This window comes from Rhineura floridana, chromosome 10 (assembly GCF_030035675.1).
Source record: "Rhineura floridana isolate rRhiFlo1 chromosome 10, rRhiFlo1.hap2, whole genome shotgun sequence".
In the NCBI taxonomy this organism is placed as follows: Eukaryota; Metazoa; Chordata; class Lepidosauria; order Squamata; family Rhineuridae; genus Rhineura; species Rhineura floridana.
In genome coordinates this window covers 13,674,148-13,692,555 of record NC_084489.1, presented here as the reverse complement: position 1 = coordinate 13,692,555, position 18,408 = coordinate 13,674,148, and the positions used below count along the sequence as shown (strand labels likewise).

The following is an 18,408-nucleotide window of genomic DNA, read 5'->3' as shown; positions in this document are numbered from 1 at the left end:
CTCCGAGCCAACTACAATGGATCAGGGGGGTGAGGAGGAGGCAGTTCCTCCTCACCTCCCCATGATGGAATGCAGCCTGCCCATGACATCGAATCTGGGGGTAGGTCAGGGAGCCTAATTCTACCTGGGGAGGGAGCTTTGGGTCTGTTGTTGTGTGCCCGGCCTCAGAGCCAGCAGCATTTGATGGGAGGGTGAGCAGGAAGTTCCTCCACAAACCCTCCGATTGAATGCAGCTGGCTCTGAAGCCAGGGGCATGTCAGTGGGCCTAAATCTCCCCAGGGAAGGGAGATTTGGGCCCGTTGTCATACAACCCCCACCAACCAGAAACCTGAAGATTGTGGTGAGTTGCCTGGAGACAACCCCCCAAAAAGGAGTCTCTGGATGAAAACTGGAGACCTGGCAGCTCTACTAATGCTACATATGCAAAATGAAAGTAGAAATAGTTTATTGAATGAAATTGCTTTCATGACTTACAGGAAAAAACTATGGTACAGATGTTGGACTGTACTGGTGACAGTAAAGTTAGTTCACACATAGTGTTTTTGTTGGTTTCTTATATGAGTACTTTATTTTACAATGTCTTCTCTCCCACTGCATACACTAGAATTTAATAAATTAATGTAGATATAATTTTGTAACAACACAAGGTTGCTCATATGTGCTCTCAACTTGATGCCACAATTGGAGCAGATCTGTGGGAGACATTCACTGTTTGTCGTGTTCTATGGAATCAATTTCAGTTGCTGGGACCTGAAATGTGGACAGGACGCTTGCTGGGATCAGGCTGACCAAGTGCCCTCTTGAACCTTGCCCAACCTGGCTAATTAATTTTAGTGGTGGTGGGAAATTGATGGAGTGGTTATTGTCTCATTATGGGAAGAGGAGAGGCCCATTGTGTTAAAGGTGGCAGTGGTGCACCCCCTTAATAATAATAATAATAATAATTAATAAAGAAAGAAGCAGGAGATATAGGCTGGGACTTACCTCACATGTGCTTGGAAGCATAGATTTGTTTGTTCTTGCCAATTTCCTCTTCTGATAGCATTCCTTACCGTCTATCTCCTCGACTGCAAGAGCAGCTATTCAGGGATGCCATGGGCTGTTGTGGGAAGGAGGCACAAAAAAGCCCTTGTGTTGTCAGTGGGATCTCAGCGGGATCTCAGCCTAAGTCCTTGTCAAGTATCCTTCATGCTTCTCATGAAGAATGTAGAGAGATACCTGTAAGAGCCTGTAAGAGTTAAATCAACAAATAGGCTTTTGACACCTAAAATACTAAAAGATTTATTATGGCATAAACTTTTATGGTCTAAAGTTCAATTCATAAGAGACATGAAGTGTTTTCCTCAATTAATAGGTATATATTCACGTGTGGGTTTAAATGGTCATGAAACGTAAAAAAGCTTGTGAAAGTTCAATTAAACCTTACATGTCTACAGAATAAGCATAGTGATAATTCAAAACAGCAGCAATTGGTGATTTGTTGTGTTAATAATACCTGTAGTGGGACAGGAAACCACTATTTCTCTTAAAACACAAATTGGATATTGCTGAGTCTAATTCAGCAATTTAATGCTGGAGTCTCTGAAGGAATTTCAAATATGTGTATGGAATTCTAAGAATTTTCTAAGCCCCTCAGTTCAAGTCCAGAGAGCCAACAGGACAGTGGCTTTTGTTGTAGTGGTGCTACTAGGTCTAATTCACATACGCTCATTTTTTAAGGATGGGAAAGATAAAACAAAGCCATTTAAAAACCTCTTTTGATAGTAGTTGTTGTTCAGGAAGCTATTTTGTGTCCCAGCCTGAAGAACTGAAAAGTTACTATACCAGGAAAAACTGGAAAACAAAACCTATTAAATCTATTACTGTTAATTTCAACATTAACTTCCTGTTTATTTAGTTCATTTTCTTATATTTAGATTCCTTAGTTTAAATTTTCTTACTACTTATTTTCATTTTATAAGGATATTTAAACTTGCAAATTGTTTAAGTCCATTTCAATATTGTAATTGAAACTTCTGCTTTAGTTTTTTGGTTTTAAATTGTGTTAGTGTATTCGTTACCTGGTGTAAAGTGCAAATTGGTTTTGTATTTCTTCTTTAATTTAGATTTTTTCCCTCCTTCATGCAGGGTTGGGAAGAAACTGTGGATGCTTCTATCTCTCATTTATTGAAAACTTGTTTGTCCAAGAGTTCAAAAGACCATGCACTGACACTTTCCAATCAGTTGTGTATTCCCAAGGACACTAATAAATTGAAGAAACACATAACTTTGCTCTATGATAGATTGGCCAAAGGTGGTCGTATGTCTCTAAATACAGACTTTGACACTCAACAAACTGTGATTCCACCAGGTAAGCAATGTAATATACATTTGTGTGCACCCTAATTCAGAAATAAAGGAATGTAACTTTGGTTAGGTTTGCAGTTTAAGTTTCCTATTAAAATTGTGATAGTTAAGAGAAATGACTTTCCTCTCCCCCTCCGAAATTCCAAGGTAACCACTGAATAAATATGCTAGTGGAATTTTGATGCCAAATATTTTTAGAATGGTATGTATTTCTTTGCTGTAGCATTAAATATGATCCATTATGTTTTCCTTCTAACCAATAAAAAGTGGATTAGAGAATAAAACCATTTTGAGCTAATGTTTATCTAAACTTGATCATTGGCTGCCATATTTCAGGAACATAAATAGACTAATACAGAAATTACTGTACCCCAGATGATCATTTTGTGCTGCCTTCAAGCTAACCACTAAGTTCAGTTGAAAGGTACACATAGCGTTCTTCTTTAGCAGTTCTGTGCATGCACACAACTGGGGTTTTGGAGCCTCTTATATTGAGTCTTAAACTGTTTTCTTCCTGAAACTTTTTTCTGCCTGAAGAGAGCAAATACAAGGAATTATTCAAGTGACTTTTCTCTTTTGTCTTCCCAAAACGTCATTGTTTCCCACACCTAATACGGGCTGGGGGAAAGGAGTGATTCCCAGCCTCATATGTAAATTTCAGTGGAACTGCACTGAGGTTAGATTCTGAAAATAGCCTAGGGAAGTTGCTCCCTGTTGATTCTTCTAAACTACTTAGCAGGTTTTGACAGTGTGGTTTATAACAATATATTGCACTGGCTGGAACATTGGATTGGGGAGCAGGGCTGGCCTTTTGTTTGTTTTACCCTTTCTTTTTAAACAGACTCAGAAAATAGCCGTAGGAGATCACTGTTCTGCACCAGGACAATTAACATGTGTTCACTGGGATTGCTAACATGTGCAATTCAAGTAATAAAAGTAGAGTTCAACTTCCCAGTGGTGTGCTACAACTCTGGATCAAAGGTATCAAAGTATCACATCTTTGTGATTATGTTGTGCAGGCTTGGTAACAATGGAGTAACAATTGCTTTGCTAGACAAGGTACAGAAACTAGGGGCTGCATCTTGATCTAGTATGTTTTTTTTATATATATAAGGAAGTGATAGCTATGGCAAGGAGTACCTTTTTATCAATTAGATTGTATATTGCAGCTTAATCCACCTAGAGAGTAAGACGCTTTTATGCCCTGAAAATCTGAAGGATTAACTACTGTAATATGCTCTATATGGGACTACTCTTGAAGAGACTACAGCTGGTGCAGAATGCAAAGCTTATCACCTAATGGGTATTGGACGTTAAGAGCATATATAACCAGTTTTGTGGGTGCTGCACTGGCTGCCAGTATCATTTAAACCTCATAATGGATTGGGACCTGCATATTTTAGAATATGTCTTTCCCAATATATCCCTTAACCTGGTTAGGGTCAGGTTGGGCAGTCTTGTTCCAAAACTTCTTTTAGGAAGGAGATCAGTTTAGCAGGGAATATCTCCTTTACAATCATTGTCTAAAAATTTTGAAGATGCTCCAGAACTTCAGTACACCCACCTTCTAGAAAAGGCACATCTTTTATTGTCTTTAATTAAAAATAAGTAGGTTGTATTCAACAGGCACCTTCTGCTATAACCTTTATGCTGAAAACTTCTATGCTGCCAAGCTTATGCAGTCAGTTAAGAAAACATAGTGTATTTCTGTAATAGTCCATGATCTCTGGTTTTAATTTTACATGGTTTTTATATATATGTATGATTGTTATTAACTGGTTTGATTTTTTTTATGAATAGTGATACACAGATATTTGATAAATAAATTAATGAAATAAGTTGTAAGAGTACACCCATAGAAATGAATGAACCTAAGTTATTTGTGTTTAACTTCAGTGTTTCTATACTGAGTAGGGCTAGCATTGAATACCACCCAGTGTGTATAGACATTTGTTGCTTTAATTTGCTGCTTATATGTTTAATTTTTATTGCTTTTATTCTTGGGTTGTTTATTATTTGGGATTCTGTAAGTCACCTTGAATGAAGGATGAGCTGGGAAATTACTGTAAAATAATGTAAATATTAAATGTAGATATGTAAAGGTATGAGGAATATGGCTCTGCAAGTCCATGATTGTTTTTCTGTGTGTGAAGGGAATAATTAGTATGTGTACACACATACATTCGTACAACACATGTGACACACTCTTGTTATTCACAGGCCAAAGCAGTAATTTAATTTTTTTATTTAATAGGCTTTTTAATCTTTGGAGCAGCTTTATAAGACACTGTAAATATAAACTCTGACACTGATTAAGTTGCAATGTAGTTACTTATTTCTCACGTAGTGTTTTAGGGCCATGACCTTATGAGTCACTCATCACAGTGGCAGAACCTGATTAATGTTATATGTCCATTTCATGCACTGTGTTTCCTAGTATGTGGCTATTAAGCCCTGCAAGAGGGCAGCTAAATCTTCAGATGACTGGAATGCTAAAGTAAACTGATCTGGATGTAGCTGACAGAGGTCAGTTTTTACAAAAGACATGATAGGCCTAATTAGACCTGATACCAAGGCCTAAGACTAGTTTCATAAGCTTGAGAGTGTTTAGACTTTTTTCTACAATAAAAGCCACTGCCACCCTCCCCGTATCAGATACAACTGAAGGGAGTTTCAAAAGCAATTTGTGATATGCTATGAAAGGAAGCCAGCTGGTCTAAAGTATTTTTTTCACTAGGCTAATACAAGCCCCTTATTTGGATCCCAGCCCATGTCATTTAGTACTTGTCCATCCCAGTTCAAATGGGTGTGGCTAATGTTGATATTGATTTTATATAGGTAAATCTGTATGAATTTAGGTAAAGAGAATTGTTACTAGTGTCAGTGTGCCTTCTAGACAAATGGATAGAGTGCAAATAAAGGTTCCATTATAGTCTTTCTCGATTTCATTGTTTTCTCAGTCATTGCAAAGTAATTTTGTAATGTAGTTCATGATCACTTTAAAGGTAGTTTAGTATAATTAGTAGGAGAGGAGTGAAAGATGTTCAGAAGCCATTCTAAGAATGTGATGATAAAGATCTACAAGTCACATCAGAGTATGTTTTATACTGTGTTGCCTTTGGCAGCATCTTAAACAGCTGGCTTAGGGAGGAAGTAAAGGGGTTTGAGGAATTCCGCCAACCGTTAGTATGGGTCAAGGCCATACAGTCTTCACTGAAACGTGGTTCAGACCACCCCGATAACTCCTAGTGGGTGGGCAAATATTTCTTTCTTGGTAAGGAAAAGTACAGTGAATGAATTCTGTCAGTTTTCATAGTAGTATGTTTTGGTTATTTTCTGTTTTGTGAAATGTGTGCAGTATATGACAGCTTTTAGATCTAGATGCTTTTTGATAGCTGCTTAAAGCAAACATAATCAGGGAGATTTCCCATGTTTTGAGACTATTTGAGAAAATCCATTTGCTTAAGTGTTAAGTTTTTCAAGCTGCTGCATTTAAATGCTAAATGAGTCTTAAAAACCTATGACCTTTAGTTGAAGGGTGAGGTCATATACCATGCCCTAACATAATTTCTTTGGGCCCAGGACCGATTTGTAACATGGGACTCCATCCTGTCTGTCATGAAAGTTGTTATCTGCTATCAGAAGAAACTGGACAATTGATTCGTGTCTTTTAGCTTCTTTAAGTCGCTTTGTTTAAGCACCTTATATTTCTGACTGCCTCATGTACAATAACTACGCATAAGTGACAAACACGTTTTAGGTGCTGTTGCCTATCGATCTGATCTAATGTCAGTCTTCTATGCACTCTGGTGACCAGAGGCTTAACTCATTTATACACAGATTATTTGGGGTGTTCTATTAGTAGCTGTAGCTCCCACAGTTTCTAGGATTTCAATGCCCCTGAATTTTGTATGCTTTTCCCTCCATCCTGTTGCTGTTAGTCAGATACCACTTTCTGTTAGCTCCTCCTGCTTATACATAGGAAATATCCAAAGAACTCTGGGACATAGTTTTTGAGAGAATAGGTCACAAACAGTAGCACACCTCTTTATCTCCCAAACGATAAACCCTAGAGTTTCTTATACAACTCTCTCTCTCTCTCTGTCTCACATTCACACTCACTCACTCACTCACTCTCTCTTTCTCTCTCTCTCTTTCTCTCTCTCTCTCACACACACACATACACACACGCATGGAGTTCTCTTAGAATCATAGAATAGTAGAGTTGGCAGGGTCCTATAAGGTCATCAAGTCCATTGCAGGAATCCCACTAAAAGCATACCTGAGAGATGGACAGGAAATTGGGGGAGGGATTCTGGGCCAGAGGCCTGCCATGGAATGCCCCTTTTTCCAAAACAAGCTGTCACCTCTGTGTAGCCATGCTGGCCAGCCATGGTGCTTCCCCTCCCCCTCCCCACATTTTCTTTTCCATTGAGTCATGGTCTTAAGTACTTTGTCTGCTGTGAGGTCCCTCTGTTGAGCAGGGCAGGGGGCCTGGAAGAGGAAGGAGTACCTGGATGCTAGGGGGGGAGACTCTTTGCTCTAGGGCCCCAGAAGACCCCTCTCATGGATTTGGGCAGCCATCGGCTACAGCAGTGTGGTGTCCTCCAGCTCAGCCAAAATCTCGCTTCCTGTAACTTGAGCCCATTATTCCGTGTTCTGTACTCTGGGACGATAGGGAAGAGATCTTGGCCCTCCTCTGTGTTCAAGTACTTGAACAGTGTTGTCATATCTCCCCTTAGTCTTCTCATCTCAAGGCTAAACATGTCCAGTTCTTTGAGTCCCTCCTCATAGGGCTTTGTTTCCCATCCCCTGATCATCGTCGTTGCCCTCCTCTGAGACTGTTCCAGTTTGTCTGCATCCTTCTTAAAGTGTGGTGTCCAGAACTGGATGCAGTACTCAAGATGCCTAACCAGTGCCGAACAGAGGGGAACTATGCGATTTGGAAACCATACTTCTGTTAATGCAGCCTAAAATAACATTTGTCTTTTTTGTAGGCACATCACACTGCTGGCTCATATTCAGCTTATGGCCAGCAACAATTCCAAGATGCTTCTCGCATGTAGTATTGCTGAGCCAAGTATCCCACATCTTATAACTATGCATTTGGTTTCTTTTTCCTAAGTGTAGAACTTTGCACTTATCTTTGTTAAATTTCATTCTGTTGTTTTCAGCCCAATGCTCCAGCCTATCAAGTTCACTTTGAATTTTGTTTCTGTCTTCCAGGATATTAGCTATCCCTCCCAATTTTATAACATCTGCAAATTTAATAAGCGTTGCCTGCACCTCCTCATCCAAGTCATTAATAAAAATGTTGAAGAGCACTGGGCCCAGGACTGAGTGCTGTGGTATCCCGCTTGTTACCTCCCCCCAGTTTGAGAGGGAACCATTGATAAGCACTCTTTGAGTACGATTCTGTAGCCATCTGTGGATCCACCTGAGAGTTCCATCCAGCCCACATTTAATTAGCTTGCTAATCAGAATATGATGGGACACATTGTCAGAAACGTTGCTGAAATTGATATGTCCACAGCATGCCTACAGTCTACCAGGGAGATTACCCGATCAAAACATGAGATAAGATTAGTCTGCCAGGATTTGTTCTTGACAAATCCACATTGGCTTTTACTAATCACTGCATTGGTTTCAAGGTGCTTCCAGCCTGACTGCTTTATAATCTGCTCCAGAATTCTCCCAGCAATTGATGACAGACTGGCTGATCTTTTGTTCCCAGGTTCCTCCTTCCTTTTGCCCTTTTTGGACATTAGCCCTCATCTAGTCATCTGGTACTTCATCCATACGCCATGATTTCACAAAAATAATTGACAGTGGTTCTCAGAGTTCTTCAGCCAGTTCCTTTATTATTGTCAGCTTTAGCCTTCCTGACACCATCCCTGCAATTCCGTGATACCTGCCTGTACTCTTCCTTTGTGGCCTGGCCTTCTTGCCACTTCCTGTATGTGTCCTTTTTTGTTTTCAGGTCATCTCTAAGCTTTTTGTGAAGCCACATTGACTTCTTCTGCTGTTTTCCCCCTTTTTTCCTTGTTGGAATTGCTTGCCATTGTGCATTTAGAATTTCCTTTTTTAGAAACTCCCACCCATCTTGGACTCCTTTTCTCATTAGAGTCACTTGCCACAGAACCGTACTTACAATTGTTCTGAATTTATTAAAATCTGCTTTTCTGAAGATCAGGGTACTCATATGGCTACACTCAGGTTTTGCTTCTTTTGAGATCAAGAACTCAAGTATAACATGGTAACTTTCCTCCAGAGTTCCCGTAACTGCCGCTTCATCCATTAAGTCATCTTTTTTTTTTAATTAGAAACAGAAAGGGGTTAAGGAGCTGAGAGCTCAGGAAGAGCAATCAGCAGCTGGTCTCCTTGAGCTAGGAATGAAAGTTGCTCGCACTTGCTCAGTTTGTTTCAGCCGTCCTGAAGACATTTTTTTATATATAAAAAATAATTATTGTCTTGGCTCTTCGTGTCCCCCCCCAGGATGACTTCCTGGCCCCTTTGGGGGTCATAGACCCCTGGTTGGGAACCACTGCTCTAGTTCCTTTCTCCACTTTCTGTAGGAGGTACTTATCAGAAGTTATCTTGACACTAGTTAACTTGACACTACTTCTAATTGTCTTCAAGAAATATTCGATGATAAGGACACCCCACATAGATACATAGTCTGGGTTGCACAAAACATTAAACCATAGTTTAAAAGAAATGATTGTTTAATATCTTCTCCTGCTGCTGCAATACTATGAATGAAACAAGCCAGTGTCACAATTGTATGTTGGATTACCTGTGTGTGTCCACCACCCACATGACCCCAAAAATACTTTTTCTGAGAGGGGGAATATTTTCCTGAAGTCAACTGTGCACTGTTCTGAGAGTGTGCCTTAGGTTATATTGTACCCAGAAATGTGCTGTCTCACAGAACTATTCCACAATGGATTTGTTTATTATAAGGAATAAAAGGAAGTTGTTTACAAAACATACGCAGTGCAGCATATACATAAGATCACATGTGCATTTAAACTAATATACTAACACATTTACACTCCTAGTCTACAGAAACAAGAGTTCCTACACTGCAAGGGGAAATTAAAGCAGTAGAGCATAATACTTCATTATGTGACTGCCGAGAAGATAGTGATAGATGCAAAGTTTAACTATCTTTGCTCTGGCTAGAGTAGTTCCTGAAGCTGTGTGAATGCAATATGAGGTGAAGCCAGGACCTGGGCTCTGGATCTGGAATTCTGTGCCTGAAGTGATTTCAGCTCTGACTACCAAGCCTTAGGTCTGGTGTCCAGCACTATGCTCCTTCAGAGCAATGTGGAGAGGTATGCAGATCATTGGAATTACAAAAAAGCCCTCTCTCAAGTTGTAACTCTACCCTTTAATTATGTTTTGGGTTCCCTAGGTGGGCATGTACTAGGAGGGGTCTGGTGATGTAATAAGAAGGCATTTGGTGATATGATGAAGAGAGGTTTGGCGAGGTACGTTTAGATATGCACAAAGGGGGGGAGTTTGTGTGTGTGAGGAAGTGGAATCAAGACAGATTATAACTCAGGAGGACTCTCCTGAATAGATTTCCTGGCTGGTCAGGAGTGGCCTGCCATTGTTTTATTCATCCCACATTTGAATCTCAATAGAGACTAGATGTATTTGACTAGATGTAGCTTGGCTCTGGAGGTCAAGATCGGGATCTCAAATTTCGAGGTTTGCATTCAGTGACTTTTACATTGCCAATGTAAAATAATGTATTACATTGCCAATAATGTGTTTTATTAATGCAGTCGTCACAACTCAGCAGTTTAGATTATTTACACCAGTAAAGTTGGTAGAAAGAAGATCAGAAAAGAAATAGGCAGAAGGAGTGATTACCCAGGGTCTGCTACTGTTCATGCCAACTTCTGGTCCAGATATGAACGTAACATGGAGGCTGACCATGGGCCCTTGTAATATCAGAGTCTGGCTTGGCATGTCATCTGAATCCAGGCTCATGGTTTGTTTCCTCCAAACAAACCGTGAGTAGTAACCAAGGTTTGTTCTTGGCTTACCATTCATGGTTTGTTTGGGGAAAACGAATCACAAACCCAGGTTCAGATAACATGACAAACCAGACTCTGGCTTGTTTCATCTGTGGTGTGGAAGGAGCGAGGAAGGAGCACCCTAGGAACTTTTGAGCAGTGTGAACTAGCGTGTTGCTCATTAACCTTAAATTGTATTTTGTATTAAGGTATGGTTATAGCGGAGCTTCAGCTAGGATATCCAGATAAGATTACATAAACATCTTCCATCATGATCTCCAATTTAACTTCATTTTTTTTCTTTAGGATTATGGGCTTGTAGGCCATGCTCTGCCCTCTAGAGTTTAGGCCTGGGTAAAGTGTCCCCTTCTCTCACTTCCATGCTTGGGCCCTATTTATATGTTCAGTGTCAATAACCCATAATATAATAATGGGCTCCTACTGGGAGGAAGGGTGGGATATAAATCTAATAAATAAATAAATAAACAATTGCATCCAAATATGTTGATTTGTTAGATAACTGATGATGTGTCTGTGTTGGAATTCCTTTTAAAGTTGTTTTTAAAGCTTTTTTAAAAAAGATGTTGAATCAAATGCCAAATTCATTATAATTGTCAAGTTTATTTATATGTGATTTTCCTAGATAAAAGCAGCTCACAAGATCAATAAACAAATCAATATATAGCTACAACGAAACCATAGTCATAATTTATTGTGCTTTTCATAAATACAGCATTTTATATTAGGAAACATTCACATTTCACTAAAGATATGATATATATTCTAGGCACCTTGAACAGCCAGAGCAGCCTTTGTAGCTGGAGTCAGTCAGGGTCCTACCATCCCAGGCCAAATGGAAATGGTCAGATAGAGATCTGGATCAGGTCTTACAGGGCTGGCACCTGCAGCAGGAGCTAATATTTACAGAACAAAATCTGGAATAAGTCTTGCAAAAACTGACAAAGCAGCCTTTATAGGTAGAGACCATCAGAGCCCTGCCCTCACAGGCCAGGTGGAGATAGACTAGGTCTTGCAGGATTTGCATCTAGATGGTCTCTAAGCACCCACAGCAGTAAGATGGAGTCAGTCAGGGCCCTGCTCTCCTAGGCTAGGTGGAAATGAGCCAGACATTGTGTGAATTGGATTTACACACTGGTTGAATGACCCAAGTCAGATCTTTACATTATCCAAGATGCTTAAGAGAATTCTATTTGTCTTTTGTAGCACTCTGAATCCATTTATCTAAACTGTGTTATAACACGTAATTGTTCTATCTGACTATATAATATTTTTGTAAGGCATCATGCCAGTCATGTGACAATCTTCTAACTGTGGGGACATTGTGATGGCAGCCAAGGCTAATGGCCAAGCGAAGAGGGAGGGTGGGCAGAGATGTGAGATTGGGTGGAGAGTGGAAGAGCAAGTGGGCAGTGAGGGAATGAGGGAAGAGGGTGGGTGAGCGGGTGGAGAGGCAAGAGCAGGAGAATGAGTGGATTTTTGCTGCCACCGTCAAGGTCAACAAACAAGCAAGGAGTAAGGGAGAAAGGTGGGCGAGCTGGGAGGTGAGATGGGAGGAGAGCAGGAAAATGTGTGGTGTTTTGCTGCTGAGGCCAAGGCCAGCAATCAAGCAAGGAGGGAGGGAGGAGGGCAAGCAGTCAGGCGAGCGGGAGGCCAGACTGGGTGGAGAGTGAGAGAATGAATGGAGTTTTGCTGCTACCACTAAGGCCAAGGCCAGCAATTGAGGGAGGGTGGGGAGGTGACACTGGGTGGAGAGCAGCAGAGCGACAAGCTGGGGGAGAGGTGCCTTGGTTTGGAGGGGGTGTCTTGGCAAGCTGCAAGAGTGAGGATGTTGCCTTGGCGACCTGGGGAAGGGGGGTGCCTTGGTGATCTGGGTGAGGGAAGCTGGTACACAAAGTGCTCAGGGGCAGAGGCTGTAGTAAATAAGAGGAATTAATTTTAGAATTTGTGGATCGTAGCAGAAACTTTTTAAAAAAGATTTTTAAAAATTAAGTTTTTAAGGTTGGTTTTATTTCAGAATTTTTTCATATGGTGTTCCCAAAGTTTCAATGTAGTGTTGAAAATTTTAGCTTAAATTTTCTGAGGGCACCACCCAAAACATCTACCATACAATCTTTAATGAAATTGATGGAAGTTCTGAAAGAGTTTGGCAAAATGAACTTCAAATTTTTAGTATTTGCTTTGAGGATTTATAAAATGTTTTATTTTTAATTGGCATGTATTAAAACTCAGATATCAAAAGATGCAATTCTGTCTAACTTGCACTGCTACAGCAGCTGTTGCCAAATACTTGAAAATTAATGTTATTATTACTAGTATTGAGCTTGACATATATCTTTCAACACACGACAAACTCTTCTAGTGCCCCCAAATAACGACTGGAAAATGTTGGAGAAGAAACATTAGAATATGTTTTGCAGAACTCTTGGGGGGTGTCTTGTTACTTGTTAAAGTAATTTCTAGACTCATTCCAGATTTTGTTCTGTAGATATTAGTGTAGCGCTAGTAAAGTCATGGTGGTTTTTAGTACCATCCACATGTGAGCATGAAGCGCTTCATCATATGAGAACATATGGTTCTTGCCCCCGAAGAGCTTACAGGGTAATTTTTAGTATGAGTAATGACAGAGCTTGGAAAAGTTACTTTTTTAAACTACAACTCCCATCAGCCCCAGCCAGCATGGCCACTGGATTGGGCTGATGGGAGTTGTAGTTCAAAAAAGTTACTTTTCCAAGCTCTGGTAATGAAAGGTCGGGGGAGTGATAAGGAGGTTGTGGGTATAGAGGAGAAGTCCAGTACAAGATTAACCTTGGCTCAAACTGAATATAGCTGGTGAGAGGGGGTGCTTGATGTGACAGGCCTAGTGGAGTATATTATTGCCACATGCTTCTGGGCAAGTTGACAATACAAGGCAACAGAGGAATAAGCTAGGAAGAATTGTGCAGTGATTCAGAAATTAGTAACATTTCTAATCCAGCAATAATTGTCATCAAGAAATTGATATATAACAATAACCCACTAAAAATAGCATTGAAAACAGCAATAGAGCCTGAACTAACATGTACTAACTTAAAGAGTGGTAAAATCAAAGGTTTGTTGGAAAAGAAAGATCTCCAAATGTCAGCAGAACACACATAAAAAGGGAGGTGATGATCTAACTTCTTGGGGCAGGGAATTCTCTGTGCGGTTTTGCCATAGAGAAGGCCCTCTCATGAATTGCCACTAAAAACATCTCAACTGGCAATGGTTTCTAAGTAAATTGTCACAGTATGATGAGAGATGTCTTATAACTATAATTCCAAGGTTGGTCTTGCTATTATTTCACATGAATAATTTAAGTATATACAGAGAGTTGGGTATATATTGGGATTCATGCAGCCACTTTCTTCACATCACATCTTAATGAGAGCCACTGAGAACTGCTATTGTGAAGTCACAAAACCTGACCTGAGGCTTCATAAATATGTGATAGTCAGGTCATCACATATATGTTAGGTCCTTCTTCAAATTCATTTTAGAGTAAATTTCATGATGTGTGTGGGAGAAAACCAGTCCAACTTTCAAGGTGCAAAAAGGGCAGGGGTAGGGAATCTCTTTTTTGCCCAAGGGCTGCATTCCCTTCTGGCAACCTGCTGAGGACTACATGCCAGTAGGGCCTGAAGCTAAAGTGGGTGGAGCAACAAATGTAACTGAAAAGTATCATGAAGGAAGAGGCCACACAGAGGATCTAAACAACTAGAACTTTACTATAACTAATCATATACAGAGAACAAGGCCCACAGCATGGTGCTGCTTGTAAGGCAGGCCTGGAACTGAAACTGCCACAGCCTGGGGCTGACTCAGCAGTTCCTGGTATGGCAAGCCTGGAGGGCCAACCTACACCTCTCCCCCCTAGCTCTCATAGTCCTGAAGATAATTGGGACGAGCCCTGGTGTGGGTCGACAACAACAATTTTGCATTGAAGCTGATAGTGCATCCCCTAGTTCCCCATTTGGCTCTGGTTCATACTGGTCCGCTTCTGGGTCATGGTGCGACTGCTCTTGTCTGGCATTAGGAGAAGCCACTGGCTCATTTTCTCTTTCCACTTGAGTATTTCCAGCACCCTCAGAGAGAACTGATGGAGCTGGGCTTTTTCCTCTCATCTGGTCCACATGACGACGTAACACATGGCCGTCTGGTGTTTGAGCTGTGTAGGACAATGGGCCCGTGGCTTGGGTCACAGTGGCAGGAATCCACATTTCACCAGTACCGCAGGTCCTGACATACACAGGGTCACCTGGGGTGAACACCCATGCAGGTTCTTGAACTGCAGCGGACTCTCTTGGTCGGTCCTCGGTCAAGTCAGGATGCAACTGATCAAGCAGAGTCATTAGTCATCTGTTCATTAATAGCTCAGCTGGCCTCCTTCCAGTTGTGGCACAAGGTGTGATGTGTCGTGTCAGGAGAAAACTTGCAAGGCGTCGGTCCCAGTAACCTTCTCCAATCCATTTCAATGCATTCTTTGTTGTCTTGACCATCCTCTCAGCCTGGCCATTGGTTACTGGATGAAAAGGGGCTGAAGTGACATGCCGAATCAGTCAATTATCCAGGAATGTGTGGAATTCTGTAGATGTGAATTGGGCCCCATTGTCTGAGACAATGGTGTTTGGCAACCCATGTAGGGTGTGTCACTGGCTCCAAGATGCCTTGCTCTATGAGGCAATCAAGTTCAGCATCAATTTTTGCTTGCAGTGCAAATGGAACACGATGGGGTTTCATACGGATGGGGGCCACAGTAGGATCCAAGAACAACAAAATAGGAGGCCCCTTATATTTCCCAAGACCTTTATCAAAAACAGCTTTGAAATCATTTAGGATGCTATCCCATAATGATTGCCCAATCTGGTGGACCCCCATGAGAGCAATGCCCAATGACTCAAACCAGTCTAAGCCAAGGAGACTGGTGTGATGCCCTTGAGCAACCAATAACTGTAAAGTTCCATGGAAAATTTGTTAATGCACCTCAACTTCACCGACACTCTTTATTGGAACCTGATTTTCCTGGTAATCAGTAAGTTTGGACTGGAAAGGGACAATTTGTGGCCCCCATAAGGAAATATTTGCTGGTAGGTTTCCAATGAGATGATAGTATAACCTGAGCCCAAATCAACTTCGATGGTGGATGGAGTTCCCTGGATGGTGGCTGTCACCTTCACCTTCCTCATATTGGCGGAGTACTACAACCCTGGCTTGATGTGGCTAATCACCTCCTCTGCGTTGTCATATGTGGAAACTTTCTGTACAGTTGTGTGGTACTGCTTTGTGTCCTTAATGGTGTTTTTCCTTCCACCGCACTCCTGGGGCGGCTGCTTCTGCTTTGGCTTGGCATACTCGCTCAATATACCCAACTTTTTGACAACACCGACACTGTGCACCTCTGAAACGACAGGCACGCCATTCATGGGATCCACCACAGCTCTTACATTCCACTGGAGAAACTTGTCTGGATCTCAGAGGTCCTGCAGCACCTACTCTGGTTGATTAGCATTTGCACTGCAGCCTGTGGATTTCCAGAAGTTGTTGATTTGAATCTTTAGCCAGCTGGGTTTCTGAACGGGGTGAGTTTCTTGCCAAACGCACTTCTTGGGTGCTTGCTGCTGCTGCTTCTGTAGCCAGAGCTTCCTCCAATGCAGTCTTGAATGTGAGCTGTCCTTTTGCAGACGCTTTTGCAGGCCCTCATCATGAAACCCACAGACCAGGCAATCAAGCAGCATCTCCTCAAGTTTTGGGAAATTGCAGTGCTTCACCATGCATCTAAGTTCAGCAACATACAGTGACACACTCTCTGTTCAGCTCCGATTTCGTTTGTAGAAAGAATTATGTTGTGCTATTTCAGACAGTTTTGGAGAGAAATGTCCTTGTAAAACATTCAGGATATCCTCATAAGATGTATTAGCAAGTTTTGCTGGTGCTAGGAGGGCCTGTGCTAGGTCAAAGGTGTCTGTCCCACAGACACTGAGTAACACAGCAAGCTTCTTCTCTGACTGTAATGCCATTTGCTGCCAAGTAAAACTCCAGCCTGGCTGCTAACTTTCCCACTTGCTGGGACATGCAGGGTTAAATTCTTCAAGATGCCGTTGGGTGGCCATATTCCACAAGATACACACTGACCTGGACTCCTTTGCAGTGGTTTCCACAAGGCCCAAGCTGATGTCCTAATCCAGTCTAAGGAGAAATGTTCTCTCCATTTCAGCCTCTCATGCATGAAGAAAACACTCTGTGTGCCTCAGTAAATCCCACCCTCGTCGCCAGTGAAAAGTATCATGAAGGAAGAGGCCACACAGTGGATCTAAACAATAACAAGAACTTTACTATAACTAATTACAGTATATACAGAGAACAAGGCCCACAGCATGGTGCTGCTTGTAAGGCAGGCCTGGGACTGAAACTGCCACAGCCTGGGGCTGACTCAGCAGTTCCTGGAATGGCAAGCCTGGAGGGCCAATACACTACAGTAACCTAACAGTAGTTTAATATCTTCACACTCAATTCCATCTGGGCAAACAAAAGAAGTTATTAGAGTTCAAGGATACATTCCAGCTAGGCAAAAACATTGAAAGAGAGTGCAAAGCCAGGCCTGTGAGTAGTGTGACCTGAGGAAAGGGAGTGTGGCTGGGGAGGGGATGTAGTCTGGGAATAGTCTCAAGGGCCAAATAGAGAGGCTTGGAGGGCTGCATTTGGCCCCTGGGCCTGAGGTTCCCCACTCTTGGTGTAAGGAGAGCTTGTTGAGGTTATGTAAATATTTTGGTAATTAAGGGCAAGAACCACACAAGCGCTGCGCTGACACAATTCTTTCTCAGCTGTGTAGTGAACCTCCCAGCAAATTGTAGATAGACTTTGGGGCTGCATGTTGCTAGTATTGTCCTGTCTAAGAGGCTTTGCAATGTTTATGAATAGTGCCCCAAGGCCTACACCTTTGTTTGTCTCACAGGATTTATGGTACATTCAAATTACAGCAAATTACATTTGTACAAGTATTGTACATACTGTTACAGCACAGCTACAACCCAACATCCTTGCACTGGCCTTCACCAATGTCAGTACTAATTTTTAAGATGCAAGTTTCAATTCATACATATCAGTTAATACAATTAGAATGGTTAGATGTTAAAGTTCTAATCTATTACATCCCTTGTATATTTATATTCACTTGGGTAAAAGGTTGAAAGGGGTAGCAAGATGAATAAGCATGCTGTATGATGAAAAGCTATCTATTTGCTTGATGAGAAAACACTCTATTGCTCAGTTGGTATTGCATCTGTCAAGCCCTAGACAATGAACACAAGCATTACAAAGACAACAGCAATTACGTTTTTTTTTAAAAAAATGAATAATTTAAAGAGGAAAAGGTATGCATAATAAATTTTTTAAAAATCCCATTGGAGACTTGGGACTCATTGGTTGGTTTGGGCTGTGAAATTTAGTTGGCAGTCCTACATTTCCAACTCTCTACCTCTAAGTATAATTGGAATCAACACATTAATGCCTTGATATATGGAATCCTACTGCTGACTCTTTGCATTGAAATCATTAAATTTTAATATCTACTGCTAAAGCATAAGTAGTCACAAATGATTAATAATGTTGATGTCAGCTGTTGGTGAAAACAATGGCCAAATAGTATTTTCACTGATGACCATATTTGTCACTGTACTTTATTTTCTGCACAGTTTGTTTTCTTAGGCATGTGCAGCCCAGTATAATCCCACTGCACCTGGTGCACAAACCAATTCCTTAAAACCACAGGAAAAAGTGTGTTTATAAGGAAGAAAGTACATAAATCTGTTATGTTTTCCAAATGACTGGTTATAGTAAAAAAAAGTATAATATGCACAGTAATTTAAAGGTTGTAAACCAACCTCGTATCTTTGCTTTGTAAACTAAACCAAATTTCTCTTGAAATAACAGGACTTCGTCTTTTACATTTGTTTTTAATATATCCTGTCTCTGAAGGCAGCAAGTAATAAGCTCAAAAGCA

General features: G+C 41.1%; 1 protein-coding gene across 12 annotated transcripts in view; it reads left to right on the top strand.

Moving 5' to 3' along the window:
- BBS9 (Bardet-Biedl syndrome 9) overlaps positions 1–18,408 on the top strand; it is a 461,803-nt gene that overhangs the window by 200,583 nt on the left and 242,812 nt on the right. For 7 of the 12 annotated variants that reach the window (XM_061587182.1, XM_061587176.1, XM_061587178.1 and 4 more), the window contains exon 20: positions 2,128–2,350. The exons of 1 other annotated variant lie outside the window; for it this stretch is intronic. In XM_061587182.1, the coding sequence (XP_061443166.1) occupies positions 2,128–2,350 (223 nt within the window). Of the gene's footprint in view, positions 1–2,127; positions 2,351–3,187; positions 3,328–18,408 lie in introns of all 12 variants that reach the window. 4 more of the 12 variants (XM_061587171.1, XM_061587173.1, XM_061587174.1 and 1 more) reach the window with 1 other exon arrangement.